The 27738-nt window shown below is 41.7% G+C and overlaps 1 protein-coding gene across 1 annotated transcript in view; it reads left to right on the top strand.

The window, feature by feature from the left end:
- The window catches only part of poc1b (POC1 centriolar protein B), a 55821-nt gene extending 28971 nt beyond the window's left edge, over positions 1-26850 (top strand). The window contains exons 11-12 of the mRNA XM_080475771.1: positions 24992-25279; positions 26320-26850. Of these exons, the coding sequence (XP_080331897.1) occupies positions 24992-25279; positions 26320-26478 (447 nt within the window). The 3' untranslated portion in view covers positions 26479-26850. The remainder of the gene's footprint in view (positions 1-24991; positions 25280-26319) is intronic.
- Positions 26851-27738: the final 888 nt, after the last annotated feature.

Below are 27738 nucleotides of genomic sequence, written 5' to 3'. Positions count from 1 at the left end.
TCAGACGCACCACTTCAAAAGCCTCGGTCGGAACTGGAATCCGCGACCCCGGTTGAGAAACATGCAGCGATCTTGTGACACACAGCAGGGGCTGTGTTTGGCATGGCCCATGTCAGGGCAAAGGATCAAGTCTGATCAACAAGTGACATCTGAATCTGGCATGCATCAAATGGATTAGGCGGAGGAATTGCTTTGAGTTTCCCTTCAACCCATAAAATGTCATGCATCATGTTCTCATGTCTGGTGACCCAGGACAGTGACTCCTAACCATTCGTCCCTGGAGTCGCCCTTCCGCCTGTAGACTGTAGATTTTACTGTCAGGCTCTGAAATTGTGGAGCAGATTTGGTTCAAAGTAGCACGGTATTGTAGTAATCCAGAGAGCACATCAAGATGACTTACTGACAAATGGCAATACACCTTAGACGCATCAGACTTGGGCTTCCATCACACCTGTCAGTTGATCCTGACGTGCTTTCTTATTGTCCATAAGTCCCTCCATGTTGCACTCAAAGGGGAGTAACTAGATTATGTCACACATATTACAGCTTAACCGTAAAATTCTGAAGGTTTAAGCTTCTTTACATGCACTCAGTTCCTTTTTCAAGTTGGCAACATAGAAAGACACTCTGTAAAGTAATTTACTTTTTTCTTAGGCTAGATTAGGGCAACATAGCATAGAGCAGGGTTGTGAATTCATTCAGATTCGGGGGCCACTTCCAGCCCAATTTGTTCTCAATGGGTCCTGAGATTTCATTCATAAATAATTGTTCCTTTAATTATACCTTTCAGGTGAAAACACATTGTTTTTGCATTTTGTCTTCAGTAATGTTACGTGTTGACACTGCAATGTTTTGAAAACAATCTTTGTTTACATGGAAACAGGAGAAATGGTTAAAAGGAAGTGTTCTTTTCCCTGTAGGGTCACTAGTGGGTGCTGTTGTTTTGTTTTTGTAATGAAACCACACACACAAGCGCTATAAACATTCCGATGGCGTTGACGTTTGAATAAAGTTGGATTGCTATTACCGGTGACTCTAAAACTTCCAAATTCAGGAGAACATCAACTGGGATTCATGCCACTCTTGAGGCCACTGTTGTCGATCACTCAGCGTTTTCAAAAATGTGCATTTTCCCCATCGACATGAAGTCGGAGCATTTTTGTGAAAAGTTCTATTTTTGGAGCGGTTTTCAAAAAGTTGCGTTTCCAGTGGCTCCGAGCACTAAAACTGCTACGAAAGTTTTCCATTTTCACTTGAAAACATCGTCGTGCGGATGCAGCCTGAGTTTTTGATTTTAGTTTAAGTGCAAACAAGTAAAAGTGCGGTCTGAAGACGTTCACATTTAATAAGATCTCTTTTTTCCAACCAAAGCTTGTTGATTCTTTGGGTATTCATTATTTTTGTTAGAAAATGAAAATTTTGTTGATAAATCTTTATTTTGAGGTTCGTGAACAGCAAAATGACGGATTAGATTCACCAACATAATAACACATTATGCTGCAGCTATAAATCAGTATGTTAAAGTTACCAGTTGTCTTCTCTGGTGTTCCCTCAATTAGGTTGTGATTAAATTACCAGCTGCTTTTGGCAAAAGTTCCTGAAGGTGTCGTTTATAAGTGTGTCTGGACTGGACTTAATGAAATCAAGTATTGCATATAAGTGAGGGTTTTTTTTGGCCACTTGTTCATGAAGAATCGAGTAATTTATTCTTATTATTTTTTATCTTTATTAACATAAAGCTAGACTTAACTAGACTTAGGATTGAAATCAGCTGGAGGTCATATTATTTCAAGGTACCTTGACCTTCATCGTAATGCTCAAGCAGGTGGCCTTCTGGTTGTGTTTTGGCTATTGTACACGCCCAGTTTATTCTCAGTTTCCTGTACTCGTCTTTGTCTTCCCTTCCACATCTCTCGTCTCTCAAAGCCTCTTTCTGACAGTTCACAGTCTGACGCAGAAGAGCTTTGTTACCTTGGCTAGTTGCCATATTTCCTAGCGCTCGTGGAGCACAATAGCCTTGGTGTTTCGAAGTGCCCAGGAGGAAACACGACTGTTGATTCACCTGTTTCAGGACCGAGTGGGCTGGAAGGTTTGGTGCTCACCCCTGAGCCTTGTGGAGGTGGTACAGTGAAACGACAAGATAAAGGCTTCGCTGTTTCAAATGTTTCTCATCGTCCCTCAGATTTCGCCTCCGGTTTTCCGACGATTTTCTGCACGACCTCCCCTACCTCTGGAGTCCCTTCCCTCCTCTGCATATTGAAGCTGTGGAATGCATTTTGCTTCCCTCCAGAAAAAAAGTTAAAATGCACTGAAGATATGATAGATGCGTATCATTATATTAGCTTTTGTGGATTTTCTTGCCTTCTCAACTTTTTTTTAGGGTAATGCTGGTTGATTTCAGACCCTCAAAAAAATTGACTGCCAGTACTGCTGCTAGAAAGGAAGACTCAAAATAGGCCTTAAATGATTCAGTTGAGAAGAACATAATCAAGAGACAGATCAGAAGGAGTATTTATCAAAAGTCCTTGGATGGTAGCGCTTCAGTCACATGGATAAACCACTTGAATGGCTAATGATTGCAGCTACTTGTAAAGTTGTGCACACTTATTTAAAAAGCAAAACAAAACCCCGCGAATGATCCTGTCAAGTTTGTTGACAATGTCTGCAATTTCTAAACTCACAAGTACATAATATTCATTAGTACTTAGGGATCTGGTCAAAGTGTATTATATATTATGCAAACAAAAGCAAAAACCACAAGATTCAATGACAACCAGAGCTTGCAAGCGGACATCTGCCTGTTCTGTCATTCTTCCTGCATAGATCCCACAGTGGGAAGTTAAAAGTAGTAGTAGAGGTTAGAAATATATATATACATATGTTTAACGTTTTCGTCCTGCAAAAAAAAAAAAAAAAAGAAGAAAATTCAGACAAATGAGAAAATAACCCACTGACAAATGCTAAAACTACGCACACACACTCCGACAGAGTACCGCCCCTTTCAGAGTCAGGTGGATGCATGTGTTTGTGGTTTCATTACAAATACAACAAACATAGTGGCCCAACATGAAAAATACATCCTTTTCACCGTTTCCTTGTAAACATGAAACTCTTCTTTTTTGTGTGTGCAGTTTTTGGATCTTTCAGGTGAAAGTGTAATTTAAGACTATTTCTATGTTTATTGAGAGTATACAGTTTACTGTTTTTTTGTTCTTTTCTCTTCACTAAGGCTTTTCCAAAACTGCTAACTATAACCTTGCACACTGCAATTGACTCCATCAGTCAGTTTCATCCTGTGAATAACTACCATTGTTAGCACTTCGCCGCCAGTCACATATATCATACATCATCAAAGCATTCAATTTGAAGGTATTTTGTAGAAGAATGGTGTTTATTACTTGTAACTTTTGTCTGCAGGAGCTTTATAAGAAGGATATATGCTTTTAATGTTCTTTAATTAGGTCAGATCAATGTTAGAAGCAAGTTTAACAATGGAAAAAAACATATACACATATACACATATTCATAGTCAGGGGCTTTCAAATAACCAATGCCTTAACCAAGGCTGAAATCTGTAAAAAAAATAAACCCTTTTTTACAGCTTGAATGTGGGAATGGACTCGACATTTTAGCTCCACAGAGTCTGATGTAACCATCGCTTGTGCTATTTAGACTCAACACCTACGTGGAGACCTGGCTTTGATGATCGAGGAGGTGGGCGAGCTCGGGGATGTCACAGGGGTTATTCAACAAGCCCGTCCTCTTGACAACTAATCTCACACATCCACTATGTGTACTCTCCATCCTGAGAAGCACTAACCTTGAGCTCACCTTGTCTAAAGGAAAAGGTTCCTCAGACCTTTCTGAGGAAAGAGCACACTTTACCTGCCATCACACAGTGTGCCGGCTGTCCAGCTTCTAGAAATGGACCGAACGCGGCTTTCGCTGTTTCCAAACACTTTTGGGCACGCCACTAAACTGCTAATCTTTTTGTTATTGGCAACCTTTTAAAACACATAGCATCCAGGCTTACTGCTGTGTGCAGACAGAGCTTCCTTCAGACAAGTTAATCGGGGACAAGCTTTTATTTGAAACACCTCAAAGGAAAAACTTTATTCAGACTGAAAGCTGAAGGCCTGCACAGATTATTTGCGGTGTCACATTTGGCAGCAGGATTATTGAACATCCTTTGAATCTTTCTTTAAAAGCAAATGCTGCTCTGGAGGCCCCCATTGTTGTTATTGTTGATCTACTCGGGCATGAGCAGAAAAACTATTTACTACGGTTGGAGTGTGCATGCACAGTAGCAGCAATTCCGTCATCTCCACGGAGACGGAACCCTGAGCTTTTTCAAAAAGTTGCTTTTCCCCCCTGCTCACACGGAGACTGAGCGTTTTCAAAAAGTACCACCTTTGGGAGCCACTTTCCAAAAGTCGCGTTTTCAGTGACTCCGAACACTGTTTTCCATGCACACTGACACCCAAAACGCAACGCAAGTTTATCGTTTTCACTTGAAAACATTGATGCTTAAAAGGGGCGTTAGACTTTCTCTTTTTTTGTTTTATTTTTATTCTCACATCATTTGGGTGAACAAAATTGTTAACTCGCTGCCCACAGTCTTCCTCCTCCTAACAGCTGGTATGATAAAAACACTATTATTCCTCTCACATATCGGTAACCTTGATGTCATGGCTTATTTGTATATGCAACTCATTCTGTGGCACTTTTGTAGAATGAAATCAAAAAGGTTTGTAGCGTCGTCCCCTCGAAGCAAGAAAAGAATCTGGACTTGACGGCATGCGAAGTTTGCATGTTCTACCTGTGCCCGGGTTAATTTCATCCAAATGGTCCAGCTTCTTCCAACAATCCAAAGATATGCTTGTTAGGTTCATATCTAACTGTGAATTATCCTTGTGTGTAACTGTGTGTCCTGTGAGAGACTCGCATACTGTATGTTTCAGTGTATATAAACAAAACAAAAAGCCGCAAAGACAGTGAGAAAAGCCAAAGAATGTCTTACTGAGCCAAAAAAAACAACCAATCTTGACATTTGGACTTCATTCTTGAAATAAGCCATCACGCTGATTCATCCTGAATCCAGTGAGAATCCACAAAAAAAATCAAAGCTAATATGAGCAGGGGTACCACTGTGACGCTGCCCCCATGCACAGAGAGACACACGGGTGGGCAGCAAAGCCAGCTTGCCGTCTCTTCCTCTGATCCAGACCTGAGAGGCAGCTTGGTGCTACAGGACTTGCGATGACAGACCACAAAGCCCACCTGTGGCTGTCGGGAGGCCCAGGGCAGCTGTCTCTGCTCCCTCCTGCCTGTAGCATGAAGGGCAGAGGCACAGCACGACCTCTGACCCCCCCGCTGCGCCAGCTGTCAGTCAAACAGTCAAGGCGGACCTCCTTCTTTTGGTCGCTCAGTGATGCTGCCGGGGCGATGGGAGCGCTTGCTGCTTTGTCTTTTCAGTGCTCCTCTCTCGCCCCGTCAGCCGGCCTTTTTCGCCATCAATTTAGCCACCTGCTATCAGCGTTTCCCCACAGGCTGGCATTTTAGAGTGGGCCTGGAGAACATTGCAGTTGTGTATGAATCGATGGCATTTCAGTTCGCGGGCCCTCTATGTCATTTCCAGCCACAGTGAATGAAGACAGCCCTCATCTGATTGCCACAGTGACATTAACTCTTCATCTTATGCTGCTCGTGCTTTATTGGAGTGGAACCAGCTGCTAATTAAAAGCAGCCTGCTTTATTAACATAGCGTATGTGGGCAGGCTGACTAATCTAATTTAAGTAATTAATCATAGTTGGGCCCAGTGCTTTTTCATTTGTAATTGGTCAACAGTGTGTGATTGGTTGTAGACAAATGTACTTCTATATGAGCTTGGAGTGCTACAAAGTGAAGACTCCCCCCACCATTTAGTCTTTGTTTCCATCTGTCCATCGATGGGATTGTGGGGAGCCGAGCTCAGGTAACCACGGGCAATGGCAGGGGTCATACTGGACCTCTTGCCATTTGGTATAAATCATTGAAAACATTTTGGTTCTTGCCTGAAATGTTCATTTCTACTGATAATCTATACCTCCCATTATGTTTCAAGCAAATCTTGGCAGGTACCAAAGATCGGCAGATACGTTTCTAATGGAATATGGCTTCAAAGTGAACGGGGTCCTCAGACATTCTTGTTTGCTTCGTCTTTCACTGGATGGTTCATCTGTGTACTCATGTCAAGAGCCACAGGGAACCCGGGTTCACATGACTGCTGTTTATTTTCTTCCTACCTCGTGTTCCATATAACTGATCTAAAAGCAAGTCTTCCTCTCACACATGTATCCTGGCGTATATTCTTGTGCTCAGATTCGCTAGCGTTCGTGCTCATATAACCTACTGGATCTTTAGGATGAAACATCCTCTACAAGGGTACAGAGTACCAAGTGTGAAGTTCCCATATTCTTGGTTTCTTGTGAGTGACCCTCAGTTCATGGCGTCAAATAGCTGAACACAACATGCCTGCAAGAAGGAGCCCAGATGGAATACTCATCAGGCACCTCAAGTATCTTAATTGGCTGGTGTTTGCATGGAGCAAAGTTCCTTCAACTCCAAGTTCCTTCAAGACAACTTTGAGTTGTGTCAATTCAGAATTGAATGCTCTTTGTCATTGCAGGTATATGAGCCTGGGACAAGTGATTTTAGTAAGGAATTCGTAAATCTACCTTGAAATGTTATGAGATAGGTAAAATGACAAAGAAGAACTTTTAACATGGGATTTGATATTATAATGTGGGGTACGTCCATCTGCGAGCACGGAGTGGACTCTATTCATCACTGTTACCAGTCACTATTGGGATGATTGTTTCTTGGTCGCTGCCATGTTTTCCATCTTTATATGGCTCAAACTATATGTGAGAATTTGACATTTATATCCATTACTAATATGTGTGTGTGTGTGTGTGTGTGTATTTAAAAGTAATGCTAATATCTGGTATAAATCTTGACTGAACTATAGTAAACAAATATCTTTGTTTAATATGTAATCCTGCTGAAACAACACTTGGTGGTAGTGATGCTGTATTTTGCCTCCAACATGTGTACATTAAAAGTCATCAGTATGACTATGTTCACAAAATGTTTATTGTATTGTCCTTTACTTCATAAATTTGTTTCATACTTTGTGTGTTCCCACTACTGATCGGAGTTGTTCCATCCCCTGTATGTGTTTTCCATATTTTCAGCAATTTCAATACTCTTATTGTATCCAGACAATACTTGCACTTTGAGTGAGGTCAACGAACCTTGACATTTCCTCCCATGGCTTAAGCCATGCCTTCTCATTCATTGCGGCGGATTTTGATTTTGCTCAACATGTGTACGTGTGGGTGGGAATGTCCATTAAAATGTGAATAATGTGGGTAAATCTTACTAAGGGGCTTTAAAATGGGCTAATCCCATGCAAAGCCACAATGACGCTCATTCACTTCCTCGCTGTGAATGGATTTGCCTCCACTTGAGACGTTGGTGAGAAAGAAACCGAAGAAAAGCCCCATAGTTGGGATCTGAGCTTCTAACCTTCTAAGCAAAAGCCTCATTTCCTATCTGACAAGAGACTTTTCTCAGAAACGTGTGTTTTGCCATGTCAATCCATTCACATAATACTATAGTAAAGCCATAGGTGTCCATTGTCAACACTGTTATTGCTCTGATGGCTTTGTAGGGAACTGGGTTTCCCCATGTTTGTCCTCTACCTCCAGCTAATGCTTTCTGAAGGAATAGACAGTAATCCCGGTTTCATTTGACAATACTTTTAAACCACTTACTTTTTCATGTTTTATGGAGTGAACCTGAAACTTAATGGTGCGTTCAAAGCGTCGGCATATGCTCTACCAAAGCCATTTTGCTTGTTGGGGTATCAAGGTATAAAACATCAACAGTACTTTAAAGGTCGACCTTGATGTTTATTACGATTGTATTGGAGTGAGCTTGCTCCTCTCGAAATATAGTTTAACGTACTGACGGCAATAGTTGTCTAACCTATTTTCTCTTAACGAAGTTAAGTCGGACACTTACTATGAGGACACCGAGAGACAAAGTGGATCACAGAATGGAGTGGCTGCAGTTTGTCACGTAATCGAGAGAAAAGTGGAAGTACAAAGAGGAAGTGTAGTAAAAAAAAAAAAGGGGGGGGGGGGGGCTGGTGGGAAAAAATGAGCGTTGAAATAAGAGGAACTCGAGTTTCTGACTGTACATACATGAGCCAATGAAAGACGGGAACTGAAAGTTTCAGGGTGGAGGCTGACCCCAGTCTGCCGATTTCACATCGATGACCTAAATAGTTGTTGTTGGTTTTGCTGAAAGTGCGCACCCAAAGTCAAACGGTTGCCTTCTGCTTTGCATCGTAAGTTAAGAGATCTCTCTTGAAGTCTGTCCACATGTGCAACGTTTGATTAAATCTGTCCAAGAACGGGCGAACTTGCAGAGACCCGTTTCATGTTGACGCTCCAGTGAGCGTGACCGTCCTCCAGAACTATCCTGCAGGAAAAGGCTGATTCATTTTACGCCCATTTTGTGGCGCCAACTTTTGACCCAGAAAAAGGTTGTATCCTTTCCCAGCTAAAGTTCAAGGTTATCTCAAACCATTAAAAAAGATTTTTTTGACCCAACTCTCTCGGAAAAGCTGCAATTTCATAACCACACCACATAAATAGTTGTTCTCTTTATTTAACCACTTTTATCACATCCATTAACAGTCTTACCTATATTGTCAAAAGCAAGCTTGTTTGTTGCGTGACGTGTTTCTCGTCGATGAAATATCTCTGTGACGTCTTCAGGTAACTTTGTTAAACTTGACACAATTCTTAACATGTAGGCAAAAATGAATTATTTGGCTGAACTAGTTGGTTCACCAGAAATTATTTGTGAACGTTAGAAGGGTTGTCCTGCACTAATGTATCCTTGTTTTTATTTTTATGTTTATCAATTTGTTAAACACAAGTTATATTACATTATTATTATTAGCAATTAAAGATAACCGACAAGGTTCAGATTGTCATTTGCGGTCCTTCATAACAATAATAATAATAATAATGGCTTGGATTTATATAGGGCTTTTTTCACACTGACTCAAAGCGCGTACAGAGACCATTATTCATTCACACCAGTCCCACCAGCGATGCTAAGCTACGTTGTAGCCACTGCTGCCCTGGGGCATGCTGACAGAGGCGTGGCTGCCATTTTGCGCCAACGGCCCCTCCGACCACCACCAACATTCATGCACCATTCATATGAGGCAATGTGGGTAAAGTGCCTTGCCCAAGGACACAATGACAATGACTTTTGATAAAGTGGGATTCGAACCGCCAACCTTCCGGTTATGTATATATTTGTCTGGACATCAATGGTGTCATCAACTTAGTGATTCTGGTTATATTCAGCAAGCATTCAGACTCCTTCTTCTAACACTTTGCCCATATAGCAACCCTAGAAAAAAAATCAATTTTTTCAGGACTTTTTCGTGAAAGCAGGTAGTGAGCGATTTTTGTCTCTCCGGCCACATCAGCCAATACGATTTCATGAACGTCACCAATAATGCAAATAGAGTGATGACGTTATTCAGTGACTTATAGCAAGTTTTAAGACAGCAAAAAGCTACTTTCTTCACTTAAGAGTGGCATTGCATTAATGCCAACTGAAATAACTGTGTCGACTGTGACGATTATTCTAGTTTAATCAGCTTGGTTTTTGACCTACGGATTTCTCTTTGTAAAGAACCACGCTATTGGAGATTTTTATGAAATTGTGTACAGAATATGTACCATTACAAACAACTTCCTGAAAACTTATCGACCTCACGCGCAAGGTTTGTCCATGTACAGTTGTCTCCAATGTTTTTTTGTTAGGTTGCTTTTAAAAACAACACAGGTTTTAATTGACGTATTTTAAAAAATTTCAAAGCCATTGATTCAGAGGTTAACTAAAATAGCTGAACTGGATTCAGGATGTTTAGCTCGAGATTTAATGAGAGCAGAGACTATTTTTCTCGATTACGCTAACAGGTGTTACAGGTGGAAATCCTGCAAGCACAAAGGGCCGGCTTCAGGCAAACATGTTATACAATTTTCTCCTGCCACAGGGTAAACACAATTACAGGCATCAGGACAGAGCTGAGGCGTGTGTGTGGGTGTATTTGCATGGGTGTGATCACGTCTGGGTTGTGTACTCTACACCGACGGATCGGGTGTGATCGCATGCAACGGTGCTTATGAGGACATCCCCTCTGAAGACTGTGTGTTTTCTGGGCCCGTTCAGACCTGGCGTTAACATGTGTTTCTTTCTATCAAACCACTTCCCGAGGTTGTCAGGGACGCATCTGACCATGCTGCAGGAAAATACGTCATACGCGATACGTCAACTTCATCAGTGTCCACCGTATTTTCATTTAGGACATTGCGCCGAGGCAGAGGATACCACCCAGTACAAGCTGGATGACTCATAACTGCACACCGGGCCATTTAGCAAAAGGGACGTAGAGGTAGTAACACAATCCAATCTCAAGCGGTCAGCCTGAAACGCACGATACGGAAGTGTAAGCAGTCTGCGTCAGGGCTCGTCACATGTGGCCGGCTCCCCTGAAATGCGTGTTGGTGCCTGGTCAGAGTGTGTTTTCTGATGCACAGGTGTGAATTGCAGCAGAGGCACAAAAAAAAAAACATGTTGCCATTTAAATTTTTGAGATAAACTGTTTCCCTTCCCCACCTCGAGCCATTCAATTCTGACTTTCACTGGGTGTATTTGTTTAGTGGAAACGGTTGAGTGGCGCCCTGTTATCATCCTCATAATCCAGGTGAGGGCAGGTGATGTTTGCTTTGTCTCCTTATCTTGGTGTGAGTAAAGTCCTGCCATGAACCCGCGGTGTTTGATGTTGTTTGCTGTCAGTTAACAGGAAAAATGTCATGAGACATACAGAGGGAAGTTTTACCTACAACTTTATGCCCAAACCCAACTTCTGCATGTAATGATTAAAAAAAACCTTTAAATGTGTCAAGGCCTTATCATTTTGACTTTAGCTATCCTTGATTGTATTGAAATGTCTTTCTCTTGTATGTCCAACTAAATGCCAAATAACAAGCATTTATCTGAGTTTCCAATTTACCTTAAGCCATAAAATCTCACAACCTCTACACACAGGGGCAAAAAACATGGTGGTGTAAATATGAGCACAACCGATTCTGATTTTCCAAAAATGGTGCACTCAATCGCTTTGATGATGACCTTGTGCTCTTTGCCCACGCTCATTGTGAATGCATGCCATTACAAAATGTAACCAGGTCTGTGAAGGCTCCAGTTTAGTTTGGTAGCAACACATCAGGGAATATCTGACAGCTTGAAATCCATTTTATTGCTGAGACACAGACTCATATCAATCTTTTAAATAGCATTTACCTTAAGAAGTTGTTTTGAGTATTCAGGGTGTGAAATATGACAAATTCACCTCCTTTTTGCAAAATCACGTTGCTTTTTTTCTGTATGTTTTTGTGAACATTAGTTATATACAATATATGCTCAAATTTGTGAACTTCTAGGTGTAAAAGACAAGACTTCTCTGGCATATCTAGACTTAAAAAAACAAAAAAACATTACTCCCACATTGATCTCACTGCTGCATTTCCCAACACTTGTCCTTGTGGAAAATGTATCATTAAAAAAAAATGTAATTTCAATTATCTGCATGAAAAAAGACAAAGCCAAATTCTTACTTTAAGCTCAATGAAGGTAGAAAATGTATGGGAGGACAGGAGCTGTGGAAAGCCGTATTAATCAATTACTCCCCATGGGGGAGGGCTAGGACGTAACCTTCTCAGAGGCAGTGAAATTTAATTTCCTGCCCCTGGTTGGTCTGGTAATGCCATGTTAATAGCTTCCTGCTCACATGCATTACGGCCACACTGCCACACATGCTCGTTTGTTTCCGCCTCAGCATGCCTGCCTAGCATCACTGTTACAGGGGGTGACCTGCTGTCAACACACACACTCACACGCACGCACACACGCGCGCACTGTTATCTAGCTACAAGAACAGCTGTATCTGATTTAAAATCTGTGCAAATTGATATTTTTTGAAGGTATACCACACATTTTGTCAATGTGTATAAAACATTTACCTGCTTGGTTTTTCCTGGCTTGCGTCTTTTTCAATATGTTAAAAATGGGGAATTCGCTATTTGTTAGCATGTTTGCGCTACTCACTCATCAGATCTGTTTTCGCGACAATGTCTTCAAGTGAAAACGCAAAACTTACGTCGCGATTTGATTGTCCATTTACACAGCAACGGCGCTCGGAGGTGCTGAAAACGCTACTTTTTTAAAAAACGACTCCCAAGGTGGAACTCTTCGAAAACACTTCGACTCCGTCTACATGTAAATGAGTGAAAACGCAACTCTTTGAAAATGCTCACACTGTAGTGTAGACTCTGGAAAAACAACTTTATTACTGCCTTTTTAAAAATGGTCCAACTCCGGACTCCACAACTTTTCCGGAATGCTGCTACTGCACAAGTGCACCACGGCTGTGGTAAATAATTCTTCTGCACGTGCCAGAGTAGATGGACAATGACGACAATGGCGTAATCCAGAGTGTCATGACTCCCAGTCCATCTCCTGGGACGTGGTAGTTTTATAGTTGAGAATCACCTGAAATAGCAATCCAGCTTCATCATCTGCTATTACAAATGTCTGTGTCGTCGCCATTGTTAATGTTTATAGTATATTGTTCCCTGCGCGTGCGTGTGGCTTCATTACAAAAATGAACAACAGCACCCACTAGTGGCCCAACATGCTGACTACATCTTTTTCAGTTTTTCTGCCATTCCTGTGTAAGCAGACATCATTTCCAGAACGCTGTCTTGTAAATGTGAGTCTTTTCTAAAATGAAAACACAAAAAGTGTTTTAACTTGAAATGTTATTGTGTATATGAGGCCTAAAAGACACACAGATCTTGAAAAAAGCCAGCACTTCCATGGTCTTAAAATTAAATTCTTTGTAACGGTCATCCAGTTTTTATTTTCAATTATTTTCTTATTTCGGGCTGGAGTCAGCTTCACAAACTGCTGCATTAACACCCTGATGAATACAAGTAATAGATGTGATTGGTTGATCGCCACAGTCCCACTGTATTGAAATGTGTGTTTGGGAGTCTGTTGCCTCGGCCGCTCTGCTGCTGTATCAGTTCGCTGCTTTTTGCAGAAGCTGCTGGAACCTTAACCTCTGTGTCTCATGACGCTGACTCATCTTCGGCATGAAGTTATTATGTAAGCGGGTGGATTGTCCTCTTAAAAGCGGGCACAGGGACACCAGACACTTTTTCAAAATGACAAGCGAGCTGGAATGATCACATTAGCACCTGGACGGCTGTAACGGAGATCTGATTACGTGTTCGCTCATCACCTGCGCATACGCAGCGTGTGCGCTTGTCTTATATCACCTGCAATCTATTGTTTTATCACCTGCTGTGTATTTACATTGTGCCCTGGTCTCATGAATCTGTTGCCTCGGGTTTTGAATTCAATGCCGGTGAAGTACATTTTTAAGCTGTGTCGCCACAGCGAAGACCCGGGAAAGAAACTAATCAAGGGTTTGCGTCCCATTCATCAGGGACATTAGTCTGCTGTGTCTACAATGAGGGCTTTTCAGCCAGATCACGACTCCGGCGTGACTCACTCTTAAAAAGATGGAGATAGATTGGAGACGTTTTCCCAATAGAGACAAGAGACTGTCTAATGGTGGACTGTCGCTTAGAGAAAAAAAAAATAGATAAGAAGTCCACTTCATGGCCAACAAAGCCTGTTTCCACGCCTACACTGCAGGTGCTTGACCATATTTAATGAGCAGCGAGCCACTTCTTTTTAGAGGACGCTTTCATCCACAGCTACTTTTAGCACGAGTGGTCACCTGTAACCCCATCACACTGAGCACCAAGCCCATTAAGCTACACCTACATCATTTACATGAATGCATCTAAAAACTTTTGAAATGTCCCCACAACTTATCAGTGACATGCAAGCATTTGGTACGACGAATTTCAGTAAGTAAGTAAGTAAGTAATTAATAATACCACGGCACACCGTTTCCAAATGTAGAAATTAAAACATGAAGACATGTATTGATTTCTGTTATACCTCTTCAGTATACAGTGTTTGTCATAGTATATTGTGGTTGGATTTAATTAAATAAAGCCTTTGTTGGTCTTTGTGCACCTTTGTTGCGCTTATTATAACTATGACCTCTAAAGGTCGCCTCCTCTATTTTCACGATCCCACCTACAACTTGCCAATAATGTAATAAAACGGTGAAAAATCTAAATTTCAACCATAACGTAAGAGTGCTGCATAGTATATATCCTCAATGAATGAATGAGCTGTCATCCGCTATACCGATTTTCTGATTAGGAAATGGCAAAACTAAATATGTTATTTCCAAGAAATTTACCAAATTTACCCATATGAGACGGATAGTTATATCCTAGCTTATTCTTACATTATCAGCTGCTTTTATGACATTTCCAAAAACTTTATTTTATGTTACCTAAAAAGTGTAATAACCAATGGTAATGGAACAACTTTGTTATTAGTAAAATAGTATTACCATATTGGCTCAAATTTGTAATTACATTATTGGGAAATTATTGACTTTAAAACATCTGAATTGGTCAAAGTTATTACTTATTGGCAGGTATTCCCTTATTGGTTGCTACAAACCTTCATTTATACTTTATCACCTGATTTTCTCCGTCAATATTGTCAATGGGTTTTCCTCCAAGCCTTCATGTATTCAACATATTCTTGATTTATCGAAACGGATTGTCCCAGTTGTTAGCAGTGTTGGCCTCTTGGTGTCATTTTGTCGAGAAAATAAGTCAAATGTACTTTCTGGATTAGTGTATGGCAATACATTTTAAGGAAATGTGAGTGTTTTTTGAAAATACATATAATTTTGTCCAACCTAATAATCCCTGTCTTTAAGTGTAAGCTCTGAAAAAGGGCAACATTATTCATGAAAGGAAGATTTATGGCAGCAGTGTTGAAGTAATTTTAGACCCGCTTACCTAATAAACTGTGGAACGAATGTGCGTCTCCATCCATTACATAATAAATGTGCCTCACTTCCTCAGCTTCACTTCCTCCATCATCCCGCCCTCATCTGCCTGTTTTCACACATTTTTAGGAATCAGTCTTGTCTGCCATCAGGATTGAATCCACACCTTTGGCCCAGAAGCAGCATATCTGCATAAATTATCGAATTTAACACCAACACAGGGCTGAAACGGCAGCGCGGGCAAGGATGTTGGTGGTACGAAGCGTTTGTTCTGAATGGACAGCCACTGCATTCATTCAACACGTATGGATGAATTACTGGACTGCGACACATGCAGCTCTTCCTCGTGATGCGACACTTGCTAGACTTGGAATGTTTGAAAGGAAAATATGAACTGTATCCATGCATTTACAATTTAGAGATTGTGTTGAGATGTTTACTGTGTGAATGTGCATGTCGTGTGGTCGTAAAGTTTTCACTGTATCTAATGGTAAGCGTGATGTTTCCGTTGGTGTGCGGAGGCGGCCACAGTGCGGATGTCAGAGGCAGACAGATAGAGGGAGGGTGAGAAATGAAGTGGATGTGTTCACTTCCTCAAAGCCACACAAGCCTCCTCTCTGTCTATTCAGCTCGGGCTTTTGTAAATATGAAACAACACATGAGCGGCGCCGCACCTCTGGCAGGAACGTCCGTGGACTCGGCTTCATGTGACGGCGCACTCGCCGGTTTTTCTTGTGCGTGTCGGGCTGCGTGTGGGTGTGCGAGTGTCCTTAAGTGTGTCTGTCTCGTTTGGAAAGACACAAATCCATGATGTGGGTGTGCACAGTCGATGACAGATAGGTGTGACTTTGAAGCTTTAGAACTCCTGCCACCTGACTTCCTCTTAAAGGCTGTGAGACGGTGTCACCACTGAACAAAAGATAATATGGTGAAGGGCTTCAACAGTAAGTACTCACGTTGTGTAGCGTTTCCCTTCATTTAATAATGTCGTGCTCCATTTGTCTTGGAATTCTGAACTTGGAATGTCGTCAGTTCCTCCTTGGGACCGGTCTGAGCACAACATAGTATATCAAATAAGATGGACACATTCGTTCACAAGGAAAAAATTGAGGGCCTGTTTACTGTTACATGACGTATCGTTTTTGCGGTTTCATTTCAGAAAAGTTCCACGTTTACGCGTAAAAGGCAGTAAGGCTGAATCATCCACACGGAGAAATGTCCTATAAACATTAACAATGGCCAGAAAACAGACATTGGAATGGACAGAGGACCAAGTTGGATTGATATTCCATAACAACCGCAACAGCAATCACACCTACAGGCTATTTAGTGTTACCAATTCCACCTCAAAATGCTGTTGGACTGTGGGTGGACCTCAAAGAAAAAAACAACTGCACACGGGGGAGAAAATGTAAAATCCCCCCAATCAGGCCTCGACTTGAATCCACAATATTCTCACCATCAGGCAGAAGACCGGACCGCTCCACCACAGTGTGCAAACAGGGTAACATCCTCTGAAAAAACAATTACAGTATTAGTTGTCATCATAACTGGTTTGCCGGCCTTTTTTCCTGGTCTTTCCTTTGAACCAAACTATTATTCAATAGGCTCCGGGTCCGTGTCGCTGGGAGCTGAAGCCAATTCAATACTCGCACCACTGACCAAGTTGCGTTTAGATGTTCAGTTGTGGCTGCTGGGCGAATATTAAGAAATGCGTGTAAGTCAGTCGCCGTGGTCCGTACGTGCTGCAGTGAATGTTTACTCGACCAGTATCCAAAAGGTATACTGGTACCTTGCATGTGCAAGTGCTGTTTTGGTTTGTGGATAAACTGGGTCCTTGAAACCAGATGTTGGGTCAAGGCCAAGCAGTGCTTCCTTTGATTTCCCTAAATCTTTCTACACAACAATTTCCTCCCATCAGGAGAGCTTTTATTTTATTGTTTCTCTTTGATCAACATTATATAGTAGCCAGTAACTTTCCCCCTGAAAATAGCATCACAAGGTAATAACTACTCATATGTGTGTTGAAAAAGAGCCAATGGGCTAAAAGCAGTAGATTTGACTTTCTTTATTTCCAATAGTTTTTCTCAGAATTTCACAGTTTTTGATTCTGATGAAACAAAAGCAAAAAAAGCAGGTGAGAGGAAAGAAATATAATTAGTTCGTTTATTCTCAAAACAATCTAATTTCGATTTCCATTTTGTACAGTTTATTTTATGTTTAACAATTTTAGCTGAACTTGATTTCATCACCGAGAAAAATTAAGCAAATGGCCTATTTTCCGCCAATATAGAATAAGAATTTTTTTCTTCATCCATATAAGAATCATACGATCAAAACAGAGGCTGTGAAGCATATCATCAAACGGCTAACCAAAAATAAAAAACGTTCAGCTTTGATGTCGGTTGCAATGCTATTTATGAGATTTGTACAATAAGAAAGGAAATTCTGTATCTTCCTGGCATTTTGTTGATGGCATCAAAATGGTTTTGGTACAGTAATAGCAGGTTTGGGTTGACTTGGTATGAAATTAAACCAAGACAATTTGTCCTGAGGATTGTGTAATCGTGTTCTGTAAGGCTGAGCTGCAGGGGCTCGACGATGCTCATAAGAAGCACTTTAAGGCTTCATGTGACCAGGAAGTTCATAAAGGTTACATAGTACATCCCCGTAAAGTTAATTCTCTCTTTTTAATCAACTTTATTTGAGAAGGGAAAATGCATGTTTTCATTAAAACAAAGGCGTAGTCTAAAAAAGCTTTTTCTCAATGACTTCTTATATTTAGGCCGATACGGTAAATTAGCTGTCACCTCCGTTTGCTTTGTTTTTTTTGCTTGTGGTTCAGGCGAGCTATACTCAATCTAAGGCCCCATTTCCACGACCACGTTTTCAAGTGAAAACAATAGCCTTTCGTAGCGTTTTGACTTTGGGACTTGGTCGTTTTATAGTTGAGTCACCTGGAATAGCAATCCAACTTTGTCATCTGTCCGTAAGAATATCTGTGTACTGGCTAATTGTTAATGTTCCGGCATGAGTGTGTGGTCATATTACAAAAAACAACCAACAGCACCCACTACTGGCCCAACATGAAAACGACATCATTTTCAGCATCTCCGCTATTTCTGTGTAAATAAATATTTTCAGAACGTTGCCGCGCGAAGCAAAACATTTCTGGAACAAAAACAGTGTTTTCACTTGAAATGTTGTGTATTCAGGGCCTAATTCCCGCCTGCAATGCTCTCATTGGTCGAGACGTGGCATGAAACCAATCTCAAGTCAGTAATGCTCAACATCAGACGTCCCCTGTCTGAAGGTGTATTAAAAGCCAGTGAGCAATGAGCTTTTCTTTTTTTTTTTTTATTCTATTTTATGTTTTCTCCTTTTTTTTTCCTATTCTTTTTTTTCCTTTTTTCTTTTTTTAAATGAGCTTTTAAATAAATCGACTGGATAGCATTAACATGTGATGAAACCACTTGTTCAGTCATAGCATTACAGTTTTTAACCTATTTAGGCCGCTGGAGGACAGGCACCCTCGGGGCTAGTGTGAGGTTGTTGTTGTTTTTGTTTTGATGAGAACACTCGGACTCAATGTTTAGAGGTTTTTAAATGTGTGACTTGACAGAATCATTCATGTTGAGAGAGAATCTCCCGTGTTAATGATCGGGGCAGCTTCAGGTGGTCACAGAGTCTGAGGTCGTTCTTTTTATTTTTGCTAAAAACAAGAGTGAAGCGAATTGTGGCTCGCCTGGCGGTGATGTTTTTGATCAGACGGCTGTGATTTGATGTAGAAGTGGAAGGGAGGCAGTTTGCAGTCTCTTGAAGATCCTTTTTGATCGTAATCATTACAGCCACGATTAGCATTTTATAATGGAGACGTCTTTTTCTAACGTTGCCTTTTCAGGTAAATGTGCTCTGGTCTTGTAAGCGGTGGCCCTAGTTGAACGGTGGCTGAAGAGCATTGAAGGGAAGCCAGTGTCTCTCATGTTGCAGGGGTTTTCCCTGAAGAGTTTTTCTGGGAAATCTGAGTCGCCAGCTTGCAATCCAAGTAATTGTAGACAAACTGTCTGGATATAATTTCTTTCGTTGGTGCGAGTACAACCTGAATAATATTTGCTGATATAAAACCTCCCAGTGTTTCTTTGCACACACGCCTGCAGAATTGTTTTAGGCAGGTATGACAAAGTGCTGAAATGTCGTGTTGTCGCCATTGACCTAGTTCAATCCTCGATATTGATGCCAGTGAATTCCCATATTTTTGATTGACCCCTGCAAGACAATAACAGAACTGTACACTACTACTGCCCCAATCATCTAACTCCATGGCACACACTTAACAGGCCGCCAGTCCATCCGAGGGTGAACACACAAACGCATGCACATTCACTTTTAAGAGAGCTTCATAGTCACAGATTAACCTCAGGTGCATGTGTTTGGACTGCAGCAAAAGTGAAAATATCCCATTTTATGAGCAGTGTGTGCAAGGAAATACGTACAAATGCCTCTGTCATAGCAATGGCAACATTCTGATCTCCAACACCCAGCGCTCTGCCACCTTGACTCCAAACACCCACTCGTCTCCCATGGAGTAGAACACCCAGCAGGCAGGACGCCATCACCTCTCTCCTGCCACTACTGACCACGGACCCAGTGGGTCATGACCCCCCCCCCCCCGCATTCCACCAAGCTTTGTGAGCAAGATTTTAATCTGCTATATTACCCTTATAACGCCAAGGCTCTTGTTCCACATGATGATTTATGGCTCCACGTCCCTTGAAATCTACATTCTCTCTCTACACTGTTAGATGTGTAATTTCTTGGATTTAAGAAGGTCAGGTAAGTTGGTCGCTTTCACTCAATGTTGCTAATCACCTGCTTAGATTTAATAAAAGGTTTTATTTCTATGTATGTCTTCCACATTTTACTTTTTTTTTTGCTTTAAATCAGTTGCAACAACCCATCTCCATATAGTTTTTTTTTTTTTTTTTTTTAATTCCTTGTTTCTGCCACAACAGGAATCATTAGCTTTGTTGTTTTTTACAATAATGTTTCTGTAAGACAGAAGTTTGGCGAGTTTGATTTGATTCAAGCACCTCCAGTATCCTGTCCGGTCTGAGACGATGATGCGCCTCACCTTTGACAATGACCTTGCAACAACTACTTTCACAACGATTTCAAGTAAAAACGCACAACTTTTATTGCGTTCTGGGTGGTCGGAGCCACTGAAAACATAACTTCTTGAAAACGGCTCCATTCTGTCTCTGTATAAACGGAGGAAAACTTAACTTTTCTGAAACACTGCTACTGCGCATGCGCCCCACAGCCATAGTGAATAGTTTTTCTTTTTTTCTTTTTTTTTATTGGAAGTGGTTTCACAGGTTGCCAAAAACAATACAGTGTAATGCAGGAAAAAGAAAAACATTTCCTTTTTGTTTTTTACCCCAATTCTCTTCTTCCCTCCCTCCCCCACCCTCATATACAACCCACAGGAGAGCAATTGTCAGTACACAACGGTCAAGGACACATCAATGATACAAAGTACATTTAAGTAATACACGAAAAAACTAAATAAATAATTAAAAAAATTATACATTTTAAAAAAAAAAAGAGGGGGCGCGCTCAGTCATTAGCATCAGACAAAGATGTCAGAGAGTCTTTATAATTAAGGAGAGGTCTCCAAGTGTTTTCAAATGACTTTAATGTAAATAGATTTTCTACACCCAATAACAACAATGTTTGCCTCTAGAGTGTCACGACTCCCAGGCCATATTCTTCTGGGACTTGGAGGTTTTATAGTTGAGAGTCACCATAACAACATGGTCGTCTGTCCATACCAATGTCTGTGTCCTCACCACTGTTCATGCTTGTGGTGTACTGCTCTCTGCCCGCATGTGTGTGCTTTTGAATTGAATTTCCAATTGAATTGTTCTTTATTTCCAACCTACAAACAGAAAAAAATGAAGAAAAAAATAAACAGTCAAATGAATAAACAAAAACAATAGAAACAACACAATCCACAATCTACATTTGCGTTAATGAAAAGGAGGAAGACGTAAAAACGTATTTACTCCTACCCTTCAAACAGGCTTTCATTATAGAAACAACCGACGACACACTAGTGGCCCAAAATGAAAACCAACAATTCTGTGGGAACGGACATCATTTTGAAAAAAAAAAGTTATTTTAAGAAAAATGCAAAAATAGTTTTGCCATCTGAACGTAGCCTTAAATATTATGAAGGTTTAAAGGTTTCAAAAGTTAATAAGATATGTTGAGCTCGACATAGCCATAAATTGTGCTAAATGTTGACTGTGTCTGAGCACTTTTGTTTTAGAATATCCAACAAGTTGTGATTAAAATCAGTTAAGGCAGAGAAATTAGTTTTGTGAAACGTCCCTCGCCTCAATAAGTCACCGTTTCTCTAAACTCCTGTTTCCTAGAGGAGCACCTCATTAATTCCAGACTGTCTCAGTCCTCATGACGGCGGCGTGAAAGATGTCCGATTGGAACTCACGTTAGCATTAGCCTGTTAGCCTGCTTGCGCAGTGCCTGTGATGCATTAGCAGCAGTTGACGCTATCTTACATTTCCACTTGGTTCATCTCAGCTGGCGTGTCGCTGCTTATTCTCGTCGACGAAGTCGTTGCTTTCAAGCCGCACCTACACCGAGACTATAGAGCATCTTCAGGTTTCAAGGTGGTTATTTGACTGAACCGCGTGGAGATGATGTGCTACAGCTAGTTACCTTTTTATTTCAGTCGCTAGTAAAATAAGTCCATTACCTTTTCAAGTGGTAGCCGGTGACTTTTTATGAAGTTCTCAATTGCAGTAACTCGCACGACACTGTCGATATATATATGTATATATATATATATATATATGTGTGTGTGTGTGTGTGCACTGACTGCCACACAGACCAGCCGGGGCACCTTGCCCATTAAACATTTGATTGCACCCAAACTTCCTGTCGGATGGAGAGAAGGAAGAGGAGGAGGGAGGGAGGTGGATGTCTGGATCTGCTGAGATGCCCTAAATGAGTGAAGCAGATGTGGGCCAGATGTGAGCGAGGGGGCGGGCGCCTGTTGGGGACGCCGGCCCTGCGAGGAGGGCACCGGCGGAAGAAGCTCTCCGTCCGAACACTGACAGCTTTGTTCACTTCCTCTCAGGAGTTAAGTGTGGCCCCCACTCCCGCTGCCTCCCCCCGCAGCTCTCGCCCTCCTCCCTCCCTCTCTTTGAAGTGAGGACAGGACGCAGGAAGCGAGCCGGAATCGATTGCTCCATGCATTAGGCCAGGAATGTGTGACACCCTCCTCTTCTTCACCCGGCTCTTCCGTCCTTCCTACTGCATCCTCCCGACACATCCTTCATTTACCCCCCCCCCCCCCCCCCCCCCCCCCCCCCCCCCCCTTTCTGGTCCTCTTGGCACAATTTTAGCCTCCATTCACCCTCTTCCACCTCTCAAGATGCCGCCACTGATTTGGCCAAATACCTAACTAAAACACTTTTAACCGACTACTTTTGGGGTTTTGTTAACCTTATTCAATGAATCGTCTTTTTAATGGAAAATCACAAATTAGAGATTTGTTAAGTGTTCCTGGAAGCCTGAGGTTTTTTTTTCTCCAATCAACACTCCACAATCAAAAGATAATCAGTTTCTTTTGTGGAAGTTCAAAATTAACCTGACAATTTTTACATGTCTGAGGCTGGAATTACAGGATTGGGCTAGAAGAACCAGAGGAACTATTGATTTTTGAAGTACTTGTTCTTTTTCTGTTTCCTGTCTATTCAAATAAAGTAAATTGATAAGGGTTTTCGGATTTCATTTTCAATTCAGCTCAACGATTCAATTCTTTATCAATTCTCATTTGGAAAAAAGGGAGAACAAGCCGGTCGATTAGCATCAACTTTGTTTAGTTTAGAAAAAACATAACAAACAACAGCGAGGTCTTAAGAGGTCCTCAGCCTCGGGCTCCTTAATGGGGGGGTCCCCAGAAAAAAATCTTTTGTTTTGAAAATAAATACATCTCCTTTTCCCCAAATTTTAATAAAGTTAAATTTTTTATTTTCTCTGTGCATCGTTGTCATGGAAACTTAAATAGCCTCAAAGTGCTTTCCAATGGTAATCTCACTTAGCAATCCTCACACACAGAGTTCAGAGCTGAGAGTTGGATATTTTACTATATTTTCTGTATTTTTAATCAAAAAAATTTTTTTTAAATCATTGATCGGACAGAGTCATAATGACCAAGCTGTAGGAACTATTTTAACTTTGTTGTAAACACTGTAAACTCCCACTCAGACTGAATTTAAAGCAGAAAATGTGTTTGTGTGTAAAAAAGTTCCAAAAGTTCAGTTTGGTAGGGGAACCGAGGAACCTCTCCTAGTGCAGTTCTTCACTTCTGCAACCACACCATGGTCAAACTCCTTCCTTGCAGTAAATAAAGGAAAACAAACATGTGTCCTTTTCTAGCTCACAATCCGGTCATGTTTTATTCGGTAAATAAAAAAAACAATGCCATGAGCAGCAGCTCTAAAGGCAACGGTCAAATAAAGACGGTTGTTTGCTCTGTGGCTGCAGTCACCCATTCTATGGAGTGTTAATAACCTTGTGAACTCTTGTTTAGCGAGGACGGGAGTCAGTCGATCGCAGCCTGCCGTTCAGTCGGTAATCCAGCAGCGTGAGTCATCCACAGACTTCAGTCTGCCAAGTTACAGCAGCAGGCTCAAGGCAAACTCCGCTGACAGAACAATGAGACACCGAGCTGGCTTTCTAACTCTGCATAGCATTATGACTTTCCAGTGCATAAAAACCCGGCTCATTTACACCCATTGTTTATCCTCCCTCACACTGTGTGAGGCAGGGAGGATATTTACTGCACCGTGTTGTGTTTTCAATGCAGAATATTGAAAGCTGGAACTTACTCATTTCACTGTTTCTTCAGCTTCTGCTTTGCGTTAAGGGTTTAGTTTCTATATTAATCCAATAAGAGTGCTCCGTTGTCATGCAAACAGACCCTTAATGCAACGGACGTTTTGCGTTTTCACTTAAAAACACTCATGTGAACAAGGCCTAAGCCTCAGGGCTGCATAACATCAGGTAAACGTGTGTTATGTGTGATTTGTGATAAATACAAACACTTTGGTAGATTATGTGAATGTCTTTGTGCTTAGATTTGTTCTTTCCAAATAACAGAGCTCCTTGTCTTTCTTTTCCTTGTGCTTTCAACTCGTAACTCCTCAATTTTCTGATATATTCACAATTAATCACATTTTCTTTTCATATTGAAATTACTCTCTCGTTGCATCCCTTCTACAATCACCAAGCAGTGAACTTATGATACAGAATGTATGTATAGTTTTGGTCTTCAGTGACAATACATTTGGTATCTTTACACGTTTCATTGGCATGTAACTCTCAAGTCAAACACATTTTGGTTCTCACATTCTGCTAGACCGTACACTTGCACTGTATTCTTGTTTTCCTCTCACCCATCAGCTGATAATCTGACTCACTGCATTTCTATCATGTCGCCGTGAAGCAGAATCTCTTTCGGTGGCTTAACTGTACAAGTTGCTTCCATTTTCCGCTCGGTGCTCCAGTTTTTTGTTAGAAACTGTTCTACAGTTCCAATACCGTTTAAGGCGTTTCAAACACACTCAAGCCAAAGTTTCCCCGAGAAAATAGCACTGAGAAGCCCTCTGGGGCGTCTTTAATGGGTTTTTAATTTGGGGCTCATTGTTCTCCCTTGGTGAAGCTTCAGTTAAATGTCAGATCTTTACAATGGAAATTTGATTTATTGTGTGTTTCATGTTGACCACAATGGATTTGATGTTGGCAGAATGAGGGCAGCGCTCGTGTCAAAGAAAATACACTCACAAGATTTTCTCTCTCTATTCAATCTGCAGCTGTTAAATGGTCGGACGCACTCGCCGCCCACGCAGGGCGCCGCCAACAGTCACCACTCCAACTTGTTTCTGGCGCATCACGCCGCCGCGACAGTCAGCGAGTGGACGCGGGGTGAAAGGGCCGGCGGGGCGGGCTGGACTGCCGGGAACCAGGCCGGGAGAGGAAAGGGAAGGGAAGAGAAAGAGGAGACGGTGCAGACGCTCCCGCTGGAAGTTCTTTCCGGTCATCCGTCGAGTCTCCACTCCACCCTGCAGCACATCGTTCAGCAGCTGGACGTTCTCACGCAGGTCAGTTATCAGAAAGCGCTCACTGTGGAAGAACAGCATGCATATCGTAGAGAACCCAATGAACAGTCAGTGACGACCCGACTGCACAGAAAGGATCTGACTGTTTAACGGTAATAATCAAAGATCTGTTTTTGATGACAACATGGTACGAAAAAATCTTGAAATATTTCAACCGTTCATCATGTTCTCAACAACTTTTACAGCCTTTAACATGTTGAGATGCTTCGTAGACGTAAATCTATCAATAAAACTCACTGAAAGGTGTGTGGAGGTTAAAATCCGCTCCAGGCAGGTCTCCATTTGTGGCAAACATCAAACCGCACAGGGCTCAGTGGATCAAGGCCAAGGAGGAGAACAGGCTACAGGTGTCAGAGACGCTCCACAATCTTTCTTGAGTGATGAGATCTTTGGAGATGCAGCGCATCAATTTGTTTATTTGACGTCAGCTGAACCCCAGAATGAAAAATGCTTACCTATTGTGAAGCATGGTGGAGGTACCATCATGCTTTAGGGCTCAGCCTCAGGTACTGCAGACATTAAACATATAAAAGGAGTAATAAAATGTCTAGAATACCAAGGCGGTTTTTTTTTTTTTTATATGTTAACTACTGTCAAAAATATCAGCCAACGAGCCAAAACTGTTGCAGCACAAAGAAACACTTTGAAAAGAAAAAGTTGCCCAGTGATGCGTTCTAATATAAATCCGACTTTAAAACATTTAACAACAAAGACGTTTAAAGTGCAGCTCCAAAAAATAAATGTATTTATTATTTGATGAGCCTCTCAGGCTAATTTTCCCAAAAGAATGAATTGAAGAGGTGCTCATCAGTCTAGACATTCTAAATATCCTTTTTAAATTGCTTTTGCCACTTTAGAAGTCTACTCATGAGCCACTCCAACACCAAGGCCACAGTTTTCACGGTACTGAGGAAAGAAATGAAAAGTCTCTTTTGGCTCGGGCTGATCTGGTCTCTGATTTCTCTTGTATCGCTGTGTGATGGCCGTGTCGTCCCGCCGTCCCGCCGCTCGGCTCGAGGCAGACCGTGTCCGTGCTGGAGGAGCGTCTCACTCTCACCGAAGACAAGCTGAAGGAGTGTCTCGTCCACCAGGCCCAGATCATCCGGGAAGTGCAGGCGTCGGAGGAGAGACGGAGGACGGAGAGCGAGGGCACCGACGAGTCGCCCGACCACTTCACCTGACCGTGACCCATAGACTTTTCACCTCCAAATGGCCGGACGTGGGCGTGTCCACCCTCTGAGCTGGTCTTTTCTCAGGAAGTGTGTGTGTGTGTGTGTGTGTGTGTGTGTGTGTGTGTGTGTGTGTGTGTGTGTGTGTGTGTGTGTGTGTGTGTGTGTGTGTGTGTGTGTGTGTGTGTGTGTGTGTGTGTGTGTGTGCGTGTGCGTGTGCGTGTGCGTGTGCGTGTGCGTGTGTTTGCTTGCTTGCTTCAGCACATTCTTTTCTATTTTTTACCTTGAATTGTTCCATGTTGTGTCCTTTTTCAACCGAGCCGTGCAAACTCAAATACACTTGTAATTTATATAAATAAAGGTAATATACTTCACTGCACTCAGTCTTTACTGTGTGCGTGCGTGTGTGTTTAACCCTTTATGGCCAGTCCATCCCTTGGGAACCATTTGGGTTTCAGTGTCTTGCTCATGGACATATGGACGGGGGATCGAACCTGCAGCATCCACAGCAGGGAATCACAGCACACTTTTAAATACTTCAGAAATACTTCTGATGTAATAGAAGGATATTATAACTGAATACCTTTAAAATGTTTTCACCTTTTGAAATTGACCTTTTCTCTACCTTTGAAATTTATGTTTTACACACACCCTTTAATATAACTTTTAATATATACCTTTTACGATATATGTTTTAGTATACCTTTTAAATTGACCTTTTAGATACTTTTTAAGTGTATGTAGAGTACTCAAAACTAAACAGATGCAAACAGACCTTCACAATGAGTAAATTTGATTTAACTGCACCTTTTTGTTGTTTTTAAGCCTGAAAAATCTTGTTAGTTTATTGGAAAAGCCTTTTCAAAAAGCAAACTTTGTTCATTGTCGGTGCCTGTACTAAGTTTAGAAAAGAATGAGTGTTCGGGTGCTGCGACTCCTGGAGTTTAGTGAAATAGCATCAAAAAGGCTCGTCTTTTGAGACAACAGCCCTGGATCATGTGAAAGAAATGCTCACTGAAGTTGTATCAGCTGAAGATTTGCAGCATGGGTAGTTGAAAGGTGCATTTTGGAACAAACTGGACCACATCATGTCAGCATTGGGCTCAAATTGGAGGCTTAATTTGTTTGCTCAGAGCCTCTGAAAACGCGACTCTTTGGAAACGGCGTTGAGGTTCCGTCGCCCTGTAGACGGGCGAGAACGAGACTTTCTGGAAACGCTTGGGAGCCCATCTCTCTGTAGGCAGCACAATCGGTGCTGCTGCTCATGCGCAC

The sequence above is a fragment of the Lipophrys pholis genome (genome assembly GCF_963383615.2).
Source record: "Lipophrys pholis genome assembly, chromosome: 11".
Lineage (NCBI taxonomy): Eukaryota > Metazoa > Chordata > Actinopteri > Blenniiformes > Blenniidae > Lipophrys > Lipophrys pholis.
This window is presented reverse-complemented; position numbering and strand designations above follow the sequence as displayed.